The 14,174-nt window shown below is 45.7% G+C and overlaps 1 protein-coding gene across 1 annotated transcript in view; it reads right to left on the reverse strand.

Moving 5' to 3' along the window:
• ASPSCR1 (ASPSCR1 tether for SLC2A4, UBX domain containing) overlaps positions 1-8,820 on the reverse strand; it is a 48,911-nt gene extending 40,091 nt beyond the window's left edge. Inside the window, exons 1-4 of the mRNA XM_075111508.1 lie at positions 8,666-8,820; positions 8,475-8,530; positions 7,387-7,498; positions 2,969-3,069 (exon numbers count right to left, since the gene is read on the reverse strand). Of these exons, the coding sequence (XP_074967609.1) occupies positions 2,969-3,069; positions 7,387-7,498; positions 8,475-8,530; positions 8,666-8,773 (377 nt within the window). The 5' untranslated portion in view covers positions 8,774-8,820. The remainder of the gene's footprint in view (positions 1-2,968; positions 3,070-7,386; positions 7,499-8,474; positions 8,531-8,665) is intronic.
• Positions 8,821-14,174: the final 5,354 nt, after the last annotated feature.

Consider the following 14,174-nt stretch of genomic DNA (forward strand, 5'->3'; position numbering starts at 1 on the left):
TTTTGTATAACTCTTGGAAGCGAGCAGGCTCCTCCTCCAGCTGCTGTTAATCCATTACATGCATTCACTGAGGCAAGCACACACATCAAACACACTGTCATTTCTTTGATGTGCTGTTCTTCAGAAGGGGAACGGCAAGCAGATTAGATTCCTTCATGTAGTGATCTGACAGGGCCTGTAAACATCTTGTGCAAGGACTGCCGCACGCTGAGAGGAGAAGCAGCCTTACAATAGCTTCCAGACCTTCTTCAGACCCAATTAGCCAAGATGGACGCTGGAAACCCAGGGGAAATTCCAGTGGATTTAGAATACTTCCCCTCACGCACTTAGAGCGGCCAAGCATTCCAGGAAAACGTCTCCAGTTGGAAAGTCAAAGGAAGGATTCAGCAAAAGTCAACAACTAGCTGACTAGTTAGTCAACTGAGTCAATACACACTGAAAAGCAGCACAGCCCATGAAATCTATATGGATGGCTATAGATCCATCTTGTTTTGTGATTAAGACACACACAGCATCTTTGCTTCTTGTTGAACTTAATCAAAAGTTTGCAAAGTCCATCCAAACATCTGAGCTCAGCTTCCAGAGGGCAGAAGAGAACAGCTGCATCTTATGAACTGAAGTTAATAATGTTTAGCACACTGTAGCAGTTGGAATCTTAAAAAGAGCAGCATGCACATTAGCTATTATTATTACAATAACCTCTAACAAATAAAACCACTCCAAAGAAGCAAAATTATATAAAAAGCTCAACATTTAAACCAAATAACCAACTAATGTGTGAGAAAGCCACGCAAAGCCTATTTGTCACTCTCCATATGTACCACCCCCACCAGTCTACCAGTTCCCAAACTGCAACAGGCACTCCTCTGCTCCCAGAGGGCACAAAGTATGCAGTAAGGTACAAGAGGGGCCTCAAAACACCCAGGAAAATTATACCTGGCTTTTCTTGCCTACTTCCTTCCTCAATCAAAAGAAAAAGAATTCTTTTCTCTCTAGCATTTACAAGACGACTGACCCTTTTGACTTAAGAGTAAATGCCACAACGTAGATCTGGTCCCTGACAACTAAAGGCAAAAAGAGAATGACAAGTAAGGCTCATTTGTATCCCTTTAGAGTCACCAGATTACCTGAAGCATTTCCTCAACTTATGGTTTGATGATACAAAATATTGAGTATAAAGACTGACATATGCCATTCCTACCCATTGCCGCTTCCTCCTTTTAGATCCTTGTTTCCAGACAGGCTACACTTCTTGTCATGACTGCCTATGAGAGACAATCCTTAACTGGGCTAGGAAACTTAGCGACTTGAAAGATGACATAGAGAAAATACTATTTTACACCTGAATCAGCTACTTAAGCTAATTCCCCATAAAGCTGCACAAACAGTATTAGGGGAGTTAGCAAGGAGGGCAGGGGTGAGCAGTAACTGTTCAATCCCCTACTGCTGCATAGAAGGTGGTCCCGATCCAAACTCCCTCCCTTGGGCCAGCACTAGTCACTCCTCTGATCTTGTTACGGGCCAGTCAGGGAGATAAGCTAGCAGAAAACTAACAGCACATCACTGGGAGGCTGGAAGAATTACTTCCTTACCGTGGAAACAGCTCCGGAGCAACTCCAGTCACACCATTCAACTGTGTAACCTTGACTTAATGAGATAACGTCAGCCAATTCAACCCAAGAACCATGTTTCTTAGTCTGTTTCAATTGCAGGGTAGAACACGCAACTTTAAAACTTCATTTAAAGTAATTTACACTAGTACATGTTAGTGTAGTACTAGCACATGCCCGTAACCAGTCAATTACTACAGCTCAGCTAAGAGGTGACAATCTATTGTTTTGCATCCTGTAACTGTACCCTAAAAGGCTGAGCTTATCTGATTGCTACTGCACCACCACCCTCACTGCTGACTGCTCATTTCATAGCTTTTCTAGCACCGCAGCCTTGGAGACTTCAAAAGTTTTGACACAGAAAATACTCATCTAAAGAGACAGTAGCTTAATTGGTTTGAGAAATTAACAAAGATAGCTCCAATTTGCACAATACCATAGCACAGCATCTGTACAGATGAGCAAGAGATTCAAATGCAACAGAACAACTAGCAGAAGAGAAATGTAAGAGAAAGAACAAGCTAGAAATACAGGGTCTGAAAAAATCATTTTATCAAGAGAAATGTAAAGCCAACTACAACAGAAAAAATGAAATTTGTGAATTCTGTTCAGAATAGAATGGCTGTCACAGCTTCAAGGCTTCATCTTCTGAGCCAAGACAAAAATAAAAGAACTGTCTTTGGAGAACAGTTTATTAGCTTGACACTTCAAAACAATACAGTATTTTTAAGTCAAAACTAAAGACAAAAGAATGCACTTAATGTAGACTGGACTCTAATAAGATTCCTAACCCATGTATATATTCAATAAATGTAGGACCATAAATTCTTCTATTTAAACAGGATCTAAACAGTCTTTTGAAGATTCCACATTAGCCTGCTGAGAGCTCCAGATCCCCTTGAAGAACTTGCACAACGGCAAGCCTCAAAAGCAATAGCACCTCGCTTAACAAAGAACCCCCTCCACCACACGGAACCACAGCACAGCAATGCTGGTGATCAAGATAATCTAGGCTACCATCTCAACTCTGACAGTGGCTTGACTTAAAACAAGTTTATGTAAAAGACAGGTACAGCAATATACATCCAGTTATAGTTCCTTCCTAGCCTTAGCCATCTGTTACCAGTTTATGCCCTGATCCAGGAGTGCTACTCGACAGTTAGAAAACAATGCTGAAACTATGGAGTGTCAAATCTGAAAGAGCAAGGAAAAGGCAAACGTCTGTGTTGTAAAGGAAAAATCACAGTCAAATAAATGCGAATTCTACAGATCTGCAGGATTTAGCTGGATCACCACAGCAACAACTATTGTCATGCAGAGATCCATCCAAACAAGAAGTTTCTCACTGCATTGCTCACCTGATCTTTGCAAAATGGTTGAGAAGTTCCCACAAAGTTTGTTGACAGAGGAAGGTGTCTTGTAAACGGGAGCCATCATCTAACTGTAATGCAATCCGAACCTATAGGAAAAAATACACTGAATTAATCTGAAAAATTTATGAAAACTTTTTTTCTTGACAACAACTTTTTTCAGTGTATCAGTGATCCCTAGAACCTGATATCCAAAAAACACTACTTCCTTCTAAACACTTGCTGCAAAGGATTACATTGGTTAAAAATGCAGAGGAATAGTCAAATGATTATTTTAGAAATTAATATTAAGAATAGTTCTATTCTGCTATGAATATGAGTGTTATATATGAGGATCTTATGACAGACAGTGTCAAAAGCCTTACTGAAGTCCACTGCTCTCCCCACACCTACCAGGCCAGCCATTTTTATCACAGAAGCCTATCCAGTTGGTCATGCATGACTTCCCCTTGCTGAATCCATGCTGGCTACTCCTGATGATCTTCCTGTTGTTCACGTGCCTGGAAATGGTTTCCAGGATTAACTGCTTCATTACCTTCCCAGGGACTGAGGTGAGGCTGACCCACCTGTGTCCTCCTTCTTGAAAACAGGAGTGACATTTGCTTTCCTTCAGTCTTCAGGCACTTCTCTCAATAGCCATGATCAATCAAAGGCTGTCAATAGTAGCCTTGCAGTGACATCTGCCAGGTCCCTCATCATGCATGGTGCATCCCATCAGGGCCCATGGACTTAGGTATGTTCGGTTTGCTCAAGTATTCCCTGACCTGATCCTCTTCCACCAAGGGTACATCTTCCTTGCTCCAGCCTTTCCCCCGGTCTCTGGGACCTGGGATTCCTAAAGGCCAGTTTTGCTAGTAAAGACTGAGGCAAAGATGGCATTCAGCCTTTTCCCTGTCCTGTGTAACCAAGTCCCTGCTTTATTGAGCAATGGGCCCACATTTTCCCCAGCCTTCCTTTTGTCACCTATGTACTTAAAGAATATCTTCTTGTTGTCTTTGACGTCTCTGGCCAGATTCAATTCCATTCGGGCTTAAGCTTTCCTAACTTCATCCCTGGATGCTCAGACAAGGTCTCTCTATTCCTCCCAGGTTACCCATCCTTGCTTCCACTCTCTGTATACTTCCTTTTTGTGTCTGAGTTTGGCCAGGAGCCTCTTGTTCATCCATGCAGGCTTCCTGACATTTTTGCTTGACTTCCTATTCGTTGGAATGGACTGCTCTTGAGCACGGAGGAGGCGATCCACAAATATTAGCCAGCTTTCTTGGGCCCCTCTTCCCTGACATATCCTGGATTGAAACATATTCAGACAAAGGCCAAAACAAGTGTCCCAAATAATGTGTCATCATGAGCAACCGAGATGTTGTTTTATGCTAGCTGAAACTTTACAGCAGAGGTCTTTGCAGCTATATAAAATGAATTCCAATAACCCTGACAGGATTGATGCAGCTGCATGATCTAAAACACCAACCTAGACCTCTGTCAACTTAAGCATTGATTTGCAGAACAACTGCCCTGAGGCAGAACAGCGTACTTGGACATCCACACAGAGAAACAACACACACAGTCCAAATCTATCCTTGAGTTACTGAAGACCCAACCAACTGTTATCAGTCCAAAGAGACCGTGTGTATAACTTGCAACTTACAGCACCTAGTGTCTCTAGTCAGCTATGGTTTTCTGAAGTCCACAGAAATTGGCCTTATTCAAAACTCTTGAGAAGGATGTAAGCCTAGGACATCAACAGAAGCTTTCTTTCATTCTGTGTTTTCACGTGTCCCTACCAACAATCTCAGCACATCCTCTCTCCCTCTGTGAGCGCATGTGTGTGCGAGCATGAGTGGGAGGAGAAAAAAAAACAGACACCACACACTCCGGCAATCTATTGTGATTTCCCTGGAGGAATGTGTTTGTCATCTGCCTCGGCTCCTACCAGTCCTTGCGGGACTGCAAACTGTGATCTGCCAGAGCCAGGAATTTTTCTACATAAGGGAAACAGTGGCATCATCAACAACTAGCCAACAGAACTGAGTCGTTTCATCCCACCACTAACACAACCTCCTCGTTTCTCCTACGCTGGAGACAAGCTTTTTTTCCTCAGCTACAGCAGAGTGATGACAGTTGACATCACCATTCTATAAGAATCCAGCCCAGAAATTCAGACTACCAGTTGCATCAGGTTTTGGGCAACAGTTCAAAGCTAAACATGTCACGAAAGTCATATTCAGTCAACTAGAAAAGACTTTTTAAAAATCCCAGGTTCTATATAAAATAATAGAGAGACCAGGGCCAATCACCTTCTAAGTTCACAAACATATAACCAAAAGGCTAACAACTTTAACACTAGAACTGTACTGACGGTACCCCTAGATCACCTACCATCACACCTGGGGAGTTTGTTCAATTTTTCACTGAAGAACTGTCTTACAGGATTCAATTATTTTTATATGCAAAGGCAAATCCAAAAGCATTCTGTTTTAAAAATAGCAGATTTGCTCAATAAGCTCATTATTTATCAAAACCTGTATTCTCTCTCTAGGGGTAACTGCTGCCAGCACACCACAGGAAAGCAAGCACACCTACTTCCATGCACATTATCTCAATAAAAGAGACAATAACAAAAGGCATAGAAGTAAACTCACCCCCACACTACTACGGCTGGCCTGCAGGGTTGAGTCCGCGTGTCAACTGCCACTACGTTAGGGCATAATGCTAGTGTCAGTTCCAGTCACAGAGTTATCCAGCTGTGTTAAACTGGTGTATTGGACACCAGTTCCCTGTGGCAGGGAATCCTTTTAGTCAATTGTGTTTTGTACAAAGTATTTTCTTGTACTCTCTGTAAAAATCTTCCAAGTGAAATCTCTGTTCTTAGGTTATGGGACATCACCTCTGTTTAGACTGCACCCTTCACAAATACATTCACTCTAGCTTCTCAACCTCATGAAATAGCAACGAGCACTCCAAGTGAAGCCTCACTTCTGTGGATTCTGTAGAAATACAACTAAACAGTAACAACTTAAACTTTCACTAGCTCTTCTCGTTTGTGATCTAAAGTAGTGATGCCACGTTATAACCCCTCTCCTACAGTACACAGTCCTTCTCACCCTGATATGCTGCGTAATCTTCTTGGAAACAAAAATAAATAAAATCACTGTTTTCCTTCGGTACAATACCTCCCAAACTGGACGCAAATGTCAGATAAAGTCACCACTGTACCATTTTAATAGAAACATTTTCCTCTGGAAGATGAACTCCATGCCATCGCAACTTTTTTTAACTGAAAATTTTAAGCAGATGCTACCAGCTTGTGGTATTTTTTTAACTAAATACGTCACTTGGAGCACAAACTTCTTTCTACCACAAAGTCAGAAAGAAAACATTAGTGCCAAAACAAAGCACATGGAGGTTTTACAGAGGAAAACACAGGCATCAGTGACCCCAAAAACTACCCTGCACATCCACAGTGAACTAGAGCAGAGATTCCAAAGCCTTCTCACACTGCAAAGCTCACTTTTCAATGTATGTATCAGTTTATCTTTGTGACAGCTGAGGCAACTGCCTATAACAAAACACCACTAATGCATTTTGGCAGACAGACATTAGGAGATTAGCACTAATAGACCTGAAACTTTCACAAAAATTGAGAAACTCCATATGAGGAAGTCAGTAAGAAGAGAGATGGCTGTTAGTGATAGACAAATGTTCATTCCCAGGCTACTTAAATAAGACCATACATCATTTTTACCACATAAAATGTTTATGCTCATTAACATCCATGCATCGTTTTAAAAGTCATGCCTCCAGCTGTTATAACGACATGCATAAAAGATTTTTACGTCTCTTAAACGTGACAATAATTTCTACAGAACACGGCATCCATAAGCCCTTTGCAAATTATACCAAATAGGGACATTCGGTAACTGCTAAACACAGCACACATCACAAAAAATTCTAAAGCTGTGTGAATGTGAACACACCGTGAGCAGCAGTGCTGGGAAGGAAGCGAAAGAGAATCCTGTAAGAATTTGAGATTTTAGTCAAAATCCAGAGGCAGACAACAGCAACTGAAACAGAAATTAGGAAAGGGAACTGAGTTAGTAGTTCAACTGCTGAGCAAAGTCATCTGTGATGTTTAACTTCTTACGCATTCCTGACTACTAATTTTTCAGCTCCCCAAAGGATCTCCCTATCCTCCAGCATGCAGCTGGCACTCCACCATCCCAGACTGCAAGCAAAGACTTCCAGCTACTAAATCACCATTCCCCACCACACCTCAGCCCGTCTTTGGGTGGTCTTCCACTCGAGCATTGTCCAAGCCTAACCATACCCTTGCTCGTTAGATCTGACGAGATCATATCCAGCATGACTGATTACTGAACAAATGGGGTCACACTGTGAAATGAACATACCGTGTTTCCAACTTCCACTCTATTAGAGACTGGCACCATCTCCAGCTTGGCATTGTTGGGCAGTCTGGCAAATCTCCACTGTAAAGAGAGATCCAACACACTCCTCTGAAACCTAAAGAAGAACACAGCCCATGAAGACACCAGGAACCATCCTATGCCACCTTCAGATCGCTTCAGGGACTGGCAACAATGCAAAGTCCAGGTATTGAGCAAGAGAATTCCCTGTGAGCTGACCAGAAGCCACAGAGCACTATTCAACAATGCACAACTATTCAACAATGCACAATTCATAAAACATTCATGAACAAAAATTATTCTACATACCAAAAAAGATGCAGTTTGTAGTGGTCACAGATAAATACTCGAATACATGCTCCTCCTCAGGCTTTAAGAGGTAAATAGCAACTGAATAGGTATTCAAGCCCAGTGTTTGTTGCTAAATTAAAAGGGTTGTCTGGTATTTTTTACTGCCACTCAGACAAATAACCTCTTGACTATGATACCATAAAAATATTCGGTCAAACCACCGGGTAAGAGAGAAGAGTCCTACCAGCGCGTGAGCTAGCAGAAGTGCTTGTGTGGGGAGGGACACCTTCATGGAGGTTACACAGGATCTCAGTATCTACCCAAAAAGCAAAGGGAACTTGGCAGGGGGAAATCAGGAAAGATCAATTTGAACAAAATAACTTTGCTGAGGAACAACCTGAGCCCGTGGACCCCTCTCTCCCCAGAGATGGCCGTGAATAATGTCCCCGTGCACCACCACGCAGGACCCGTGGCAAAGACCAAAACGCAGGCTGACCCGGGTGAACAGCTCCCGGACCCCCGGGCCCCTCCGACACCCGCCCGCAGCCACACGCGCGCCCGGGACAGCCGGCGGCAGCGCGCCGGGCCCACGAGCAGGCCGCGGGCACCGGGCCCTGCGCCTCGCCCGCAACGCGCCGGGCCCGGCCCGGGGCAGCGCCGCGGGCACCGGGCCGGGCGGGGCCTCTCCCCGCGGCGGCGCGGCCCGCGGGCCCGTGGGCCCGGTCCCGTGTGGGCCGCCCGCCGTCCTTGCGGGGCGGAGGCGGCCTCGCGGTGAGACTCACTTCAGGCCGTACTCGCCGGGGCTGCCGCCCTGCTTCCTGCAGACCTCCTCGAGGACCTGCGGAGAAAACAGAGGCGTTACGGGACGGCCCGGGCCGGGCCGGGCCGGGTCGGCCCTGCCGCGCCGCGCCTCGCTCCGCCCCGCCTCGCCGCTCCGCTCCGCGCCGCTCGGCCGCCCCCGCCCCGGACCCACCTGGAGCAGCACCGTGCCGGGCCCCACCCGCACCGTGACCCGGCGCCCGCTCGGGGCCAGCACCGACACCACGGCAGCGCCCCCCCCTCCTGCCGCCGCCGCCGCCATCTTCCCTCCCGCCGCGCTGCCGGCCTCCGCACGGCCGGGGCGGAGCCGGGCCCTGGGCCACCCCTGCCCGCAGGCCGCGCCCCGGCCCGCCCCGCCGCCGAGCCGGGCGGAATCGGCGCGGGAGAGCCCTGGGAGAGCCCCGGCCGTGCGGGGCAGGCGGCCGTGCGGGGCTGGGGCTGGGGCGGGAGCTGTCAGCCCGCGGCGGGGCGGCGTTTGCGTTTCCCCGGGTGCGAGCGGGGCTTGCAGCACCACCGGGGCTTGGAGCGAGGGCGGGAGGCGGAGGGGATCCCCGGCCCGCCCCGCTGGACCGAGGGGAGGGGAGGCGGTACCGGGGCCCGGGTGGGGAGCCGGGCGCAGTCCCGGGGCCGTCCCGCAGCTCTGCGCAGAGCTGGAGGGGAGCAGCGGCAGCCCTTCCAGCAGCTCTTGTGTTTTCCCTCGGGTTTCCAGTGTTGTGATCCATCACCCGGCCCCTGAGAAAATAAAACAGATTTCTTCCTGGTACCTGGACCTTCTCCGGTGGCGTCCGTAGGAATCCCCCAAGGCCCAGCTTAACGGGCCCGGCAAACGCCGGCGCGCCCCGGCCGTGCGGCTCCCCAGGACAGCGGCATCTGCCTGGGGAGCTGGGTGCTCACATCCCGCACTAATGGCAAGAAATCTCTTCTGCAGGTTTTAGCTCTTGCCACTGCCAAGCAGTGATGGCAGTGACTAGTAGCTCCAAAAACATACACGTGTACAAGAAAGGTACTCCTTGGCAAAATATAAAAGCTATCACAACCACCACATTTCAGAGAGAAGAGGGGAGCATCTTACTACCTTCCCATTGTCAGATGAGTGCCCAGACAGTGTCACAGCCAGGACACCGGTGGTAAGACAAATTACGGCATCCTGCTGCCTTCAAAAGCCATTCCTTCAATGTTGATTGGGCATCTCGTGATTAGCGTTGCAAGCTCAGCCATTCAGATGAGGTGACTGCACCCAGGGAACCAAGATTATCTTATATTTTATGACACAAAATTTCTCAGAGACTTTATTTCATTTATGAGCTTCCCCTTCACTCTCAGTGCTGCCTTTTCAGTGTCAAAGGCGCTCTCAGAGAGTCAACTACAGTCTGTTTTGTTTGCTATCGTAAAAAAACTTTTAGTTTGGGTAACCACTGGAATTTATTTAGCCTAAGTTGTTACCACATGCCAAATACCTTCTCTACTTCCTCTATATTTATCATATATGTTAAGCTTAAGTCCGCACCGCCACCCCCAGCGCCCACAAAAATGTCTGCTTCACTTGGCTTATGATGGGAAAAGATCCTTTTAAGGAAAGACACTTTTGGAAAAGATAACACTTGCTCGTTTTTACCATATCAACAGTGTGAGAGAAGCGAGAAAAAGAGAGGACAGGAACTGTAATGATGGAGAAACATCCCCTTGCTTATGCGTATGGATTCCTAAGTCTATCCAACACCATAGCTGCTCGACAAGATGTAGTAATAGTAATAAAGTGTGCCCTGGTGTATAATGTGTTGTTCAAAAATAATGCTTAAAAATATCTTTACATTTGTTCTTTCAATTCCATTGGGAAGTATCATTGTCTTATCATGTATACAGCTACAGCATTCAGGGTATTGGTGTCTCAGACTATGTCTGTAATTCCTAAATATATTAAAATGCTTGAAGTCAATGCATTTTACCTTCAGAGCTGGGATGGACAGAGGTGTATACCAGCGTTGGTATATGTTGGTGTATGGCCAGTTACCCCAGAACAGCTGATGAGTAATTTGTCTGTCCACATCAGCTGAATGATTTCCATCATATGTCAATACCCTGTAAGTTGTCTGTGTGCACCTTTTTTTTTTTTTTTCACTGTTTTAGCTAAGCAGCTATGGAACTTTCTGACTAGAATCATGATAGCTCTACATGGACATATCACCACCATCCTCCTTTTGCTTGACAGTTCTCAGCTTACGTAGTGAAGAACTTTGCTCATACTCTGAAATTCAGTATTGCATAAGGAGCTTACGAATTACCACCCTCTCAGGAGTGCTCTTCTCTAGGAGAGAGGCCCACATCTTAGAAGAGCTTCTTCAAAAGAATGGCTACACTGGCTCCCACCAAGGCAGTCAGAACACCACCTCTGACGGCAGCTGGGAAGAGCTGCAGAGTTGGAGACTGCAGTTGTATTTTCCCCACTATCAACTTCCAGTTTTCAGCAATCTGCATCTTCTAGACTTCCCGAGTCAGCGGTTGTGTCTTTACATCTAATCACACCTGATGGACTTTTATTACATTAATTTGCCCATCCATCTTTTGAGCCCATCTGGGCTTTTGGCAGCCACCGGATCATGGGACAATGAATGCCACAGTTAAATTGTGTTGTGTGACAGAAGAACTTAATGTTTTTTGTTTTAGAACTTCTTCCTTGGTGTCCCCCCCTCCCCAGGTCTTGTTAAGAAACAATCACTCATTGTTCTCTATTACCATCTCTGTAACATCCACAGGTTTAGAGACATATTTCTTACAATTCCCTACCTTTTTAGTTGCCTTTTGCTGTAAAATATGTGAAGAAGCTTGAGGACATAAGGGCAAGACTGTTCTGAAAGTTTTCACACTTTTGCCTGCAAATGGTGTAACAAATATCTATGGTGTGCAAGTTCTTCTTAGTCTTTAAAATAGGGTAGAGATCCAAAACTCTGCAAGTACATAATGCAGGATGAAGATATCCTGTCCTTCCACCAATTAATGCCTTCACAGAAGGTATGAAGAAGAAACAATTAAAATGGCTATGTTAACACCAGTGCTTATTCAGCTGCTGAGGTGGAGCACCCATTCCATTTTAAAAGATACACTTTGGGTTTCATGGAGCCCCCAAAATTGGTCTAATTTCTGGATGGGGGGTGGCTCCTATTTGATGTCTGAAGCAGGCAGCTCTTTCATATTTGGCATTTGGAAAAGTGACGCATCCCTTAAAGAAATGTTGCTCCCATTAAAAAGCCACCGATGTAATTCAAGCTGAACATTTCCAAGTTGCAGGATTAGAGAGGTGACTCCAATTTTTAATGGCATGTCATAATCAGAAAGTTGCATGGAGGTTAAGGGTCACATTTCATACCCAGAGCCACTTCTAATCTCAAAAATTTATCTGAAATTAGAAGCATCAGGAGAGAAAGAAGGGGGAGGTAAGTACAACCTGGAGTTCATTAAAGTGCTACAAAGAAAGAGGAACTCATTAGGGAATAGCTGAAAATACCCTTAACAATTCAGATTTCAGCCACTGTCAAGACCAAGAGGATGCCTGCAAATCTTCCAGGTGAGTCTCAGCAAAACAATGTCCACCGTGCTAAAACCTTTTCAGAAATCGCATTTCATTAGTGATTTCAGTGAACAAACTGTAGAATCTCTCCCTAAAATCACCTTCAAGGCAGCCAGTGCTTTGCATTGCATACATATCCCTGGCATTACGCACATTTGCATTCTGTTGTGCACCCATGCAGAGAATAATGCATAAATTTGATTCTCAATAACGCAGGCAACACCCCCCCTTTATTTTTTAATTTCGAATGGGTAGGAAATTAACTGTGAACATCTAGAAATACGTTGTAACTAGTTCCAAAACATGATACAGAGCACTAGTTACTTATCGCAGGAACAATGATTCAGGAAAGCATTTCCTCCTGTCTGTACCAAGGGTACCTGCTACTGATCGCGCTGAGTCCCGGGGACGTTCAGGAGGGTGGTTCCTCCCAGAGCATCACTCAGCACGTTACCTTTGCACGAAGGGTACAAATGAGCTCTGTTGCCCCACCAGAGTTCCTTTACCCCCACCCAGGGTTAGACGAGATGGTGGCAGCGTGACTACGCGAAAACAGGATTTTATCTGTAGGCAAGTGGTCTTCTCTGGGTGGTCTTCTTACACCCCACGCACTCTTTTGATCAGCACAAGACCCAAGAAACAAGGCAGGGAACTTCAGCAGAGCCAGGGCTGCAGAGCTGCTTAAATCAGGCATGAGTGCTGGCTACAAAGGGGAAACATAGCTGTGGCACAAGTCCTTGCGCAGGACTCCAGGTGTAATCCTCTCAGCTTCCGACAGGGAAACATCGAAAGCGCTAGTCCTGGAGCTGCCCTGGTCCCGGCAGAGTAATAGGGAATTTCAGAGCTACCTGATCTGCTGTTGTATTGCATCGTCCGATGTACTTCAACATATAGAACTACATTAGGACACACTGGAACAGGATATTTCATTTTGAAAGGTATTAAATTAAAACAGTATCTCCCTTAACATTATTCCCAATCTCTAAAAATATCTTGCTGGCCTCCTACATGCCTTACTCCTACAAATAAAAATGCCCAGTCTTCAGTGCCTGGTGCAGGAGCCCAATCCTTTCACAGCTTTCTCCGAGCCTCCTTCTGTAGTGACCCAATCTATCCAATGTAGGGAGGCTCTTATCAAAAGGTTCAGTGAACCTCTCATGCTGAAGGGCAGCATTATAAAGTTCTCCAAAATCTGTGTGCACTTTGATGTTCTCTCAAGTTCAGTATGTCAATGAGTCAAACTGTACCAGATTTAAATGTCTAGAAGTAAGAAAGTAGCCTGTCACGCCATAGCCTCACACAGCCTTACACTCTTCTTAACAGCCCCCTTGCTCCTTCGTGACAGAGGTGATACGAACATTGTACTGGGCTTTGGAAGGACAACAAGTAAGAGTGCTCTGAAAGAAACCCTCTGGAGTGATCTGAACCAGAAGTAAGAAAGCTGAGGGGGGCTCAGTAGAGCTGAGACAGGCAAAATTTACATTTATTTGCTTGGACAAAGGCCCAAAGATCTGCACCTTTAATTCCTCATCACCCGAAGGTTCCTCTTTGGTATATCCCATTCAGTCACCCCTTAATGCACCAACTGGCACAACGTGTTACAGAGTCCAGTAACTGCAGACCTGCCCAAAGAGAAGGAGCATGGAAACCAGGAAGAACACGAGCCTATCAGTGAGATGAACAATAGCCTTTTCTCTAAAGAAATAGGACAGAGTTCAGCAATCTTATCCATCCCTGTTTCATTGCTGGAGCCAGCTAGAGGAATATGATGTCCCAGAGTTCTTTATGCCAAGTGTTCCAGTGATCCTGAAGCACTCTTGATGACTTTCTCATTCATTTGGTCAGAGTTTGCACAAACTAACTGTTTTTGCAGCTGTACCTCTGCTCAGGCAGCCGGACGAGCTCTCTAACTTGCTCTCACTAGTCCTAGTGATCAATTGCTCACACCCATTGCGGCCAGTGAGGAAGGGATGTTAAGGACAGGATGTTAAGGACAGTGTAGGAAAAGATACGATGATGCAGAATTGTGCTGGGACCAAAGATGTATCGGGGGTGAATGTAGTGGGTGTGTGGAGGGGTACATTCAATTTAATGGCTT

Source organism: Phalacrocorax aristotelis, chromosome 16 (genome assembly GCF_949628215.1).
Source record: "Phalacrocorax aristotelis chromosome 16, bGulAri2.1, whole genome shotgun sequence".
In the NCBI taxonomy this organism is placed as follows: Eukaryota; Metazoa; Chordata; class Aves; order Suliformes; family Phalacrocoracidae; genus Phalacrocorax; species Phalacrocorax aristotelis.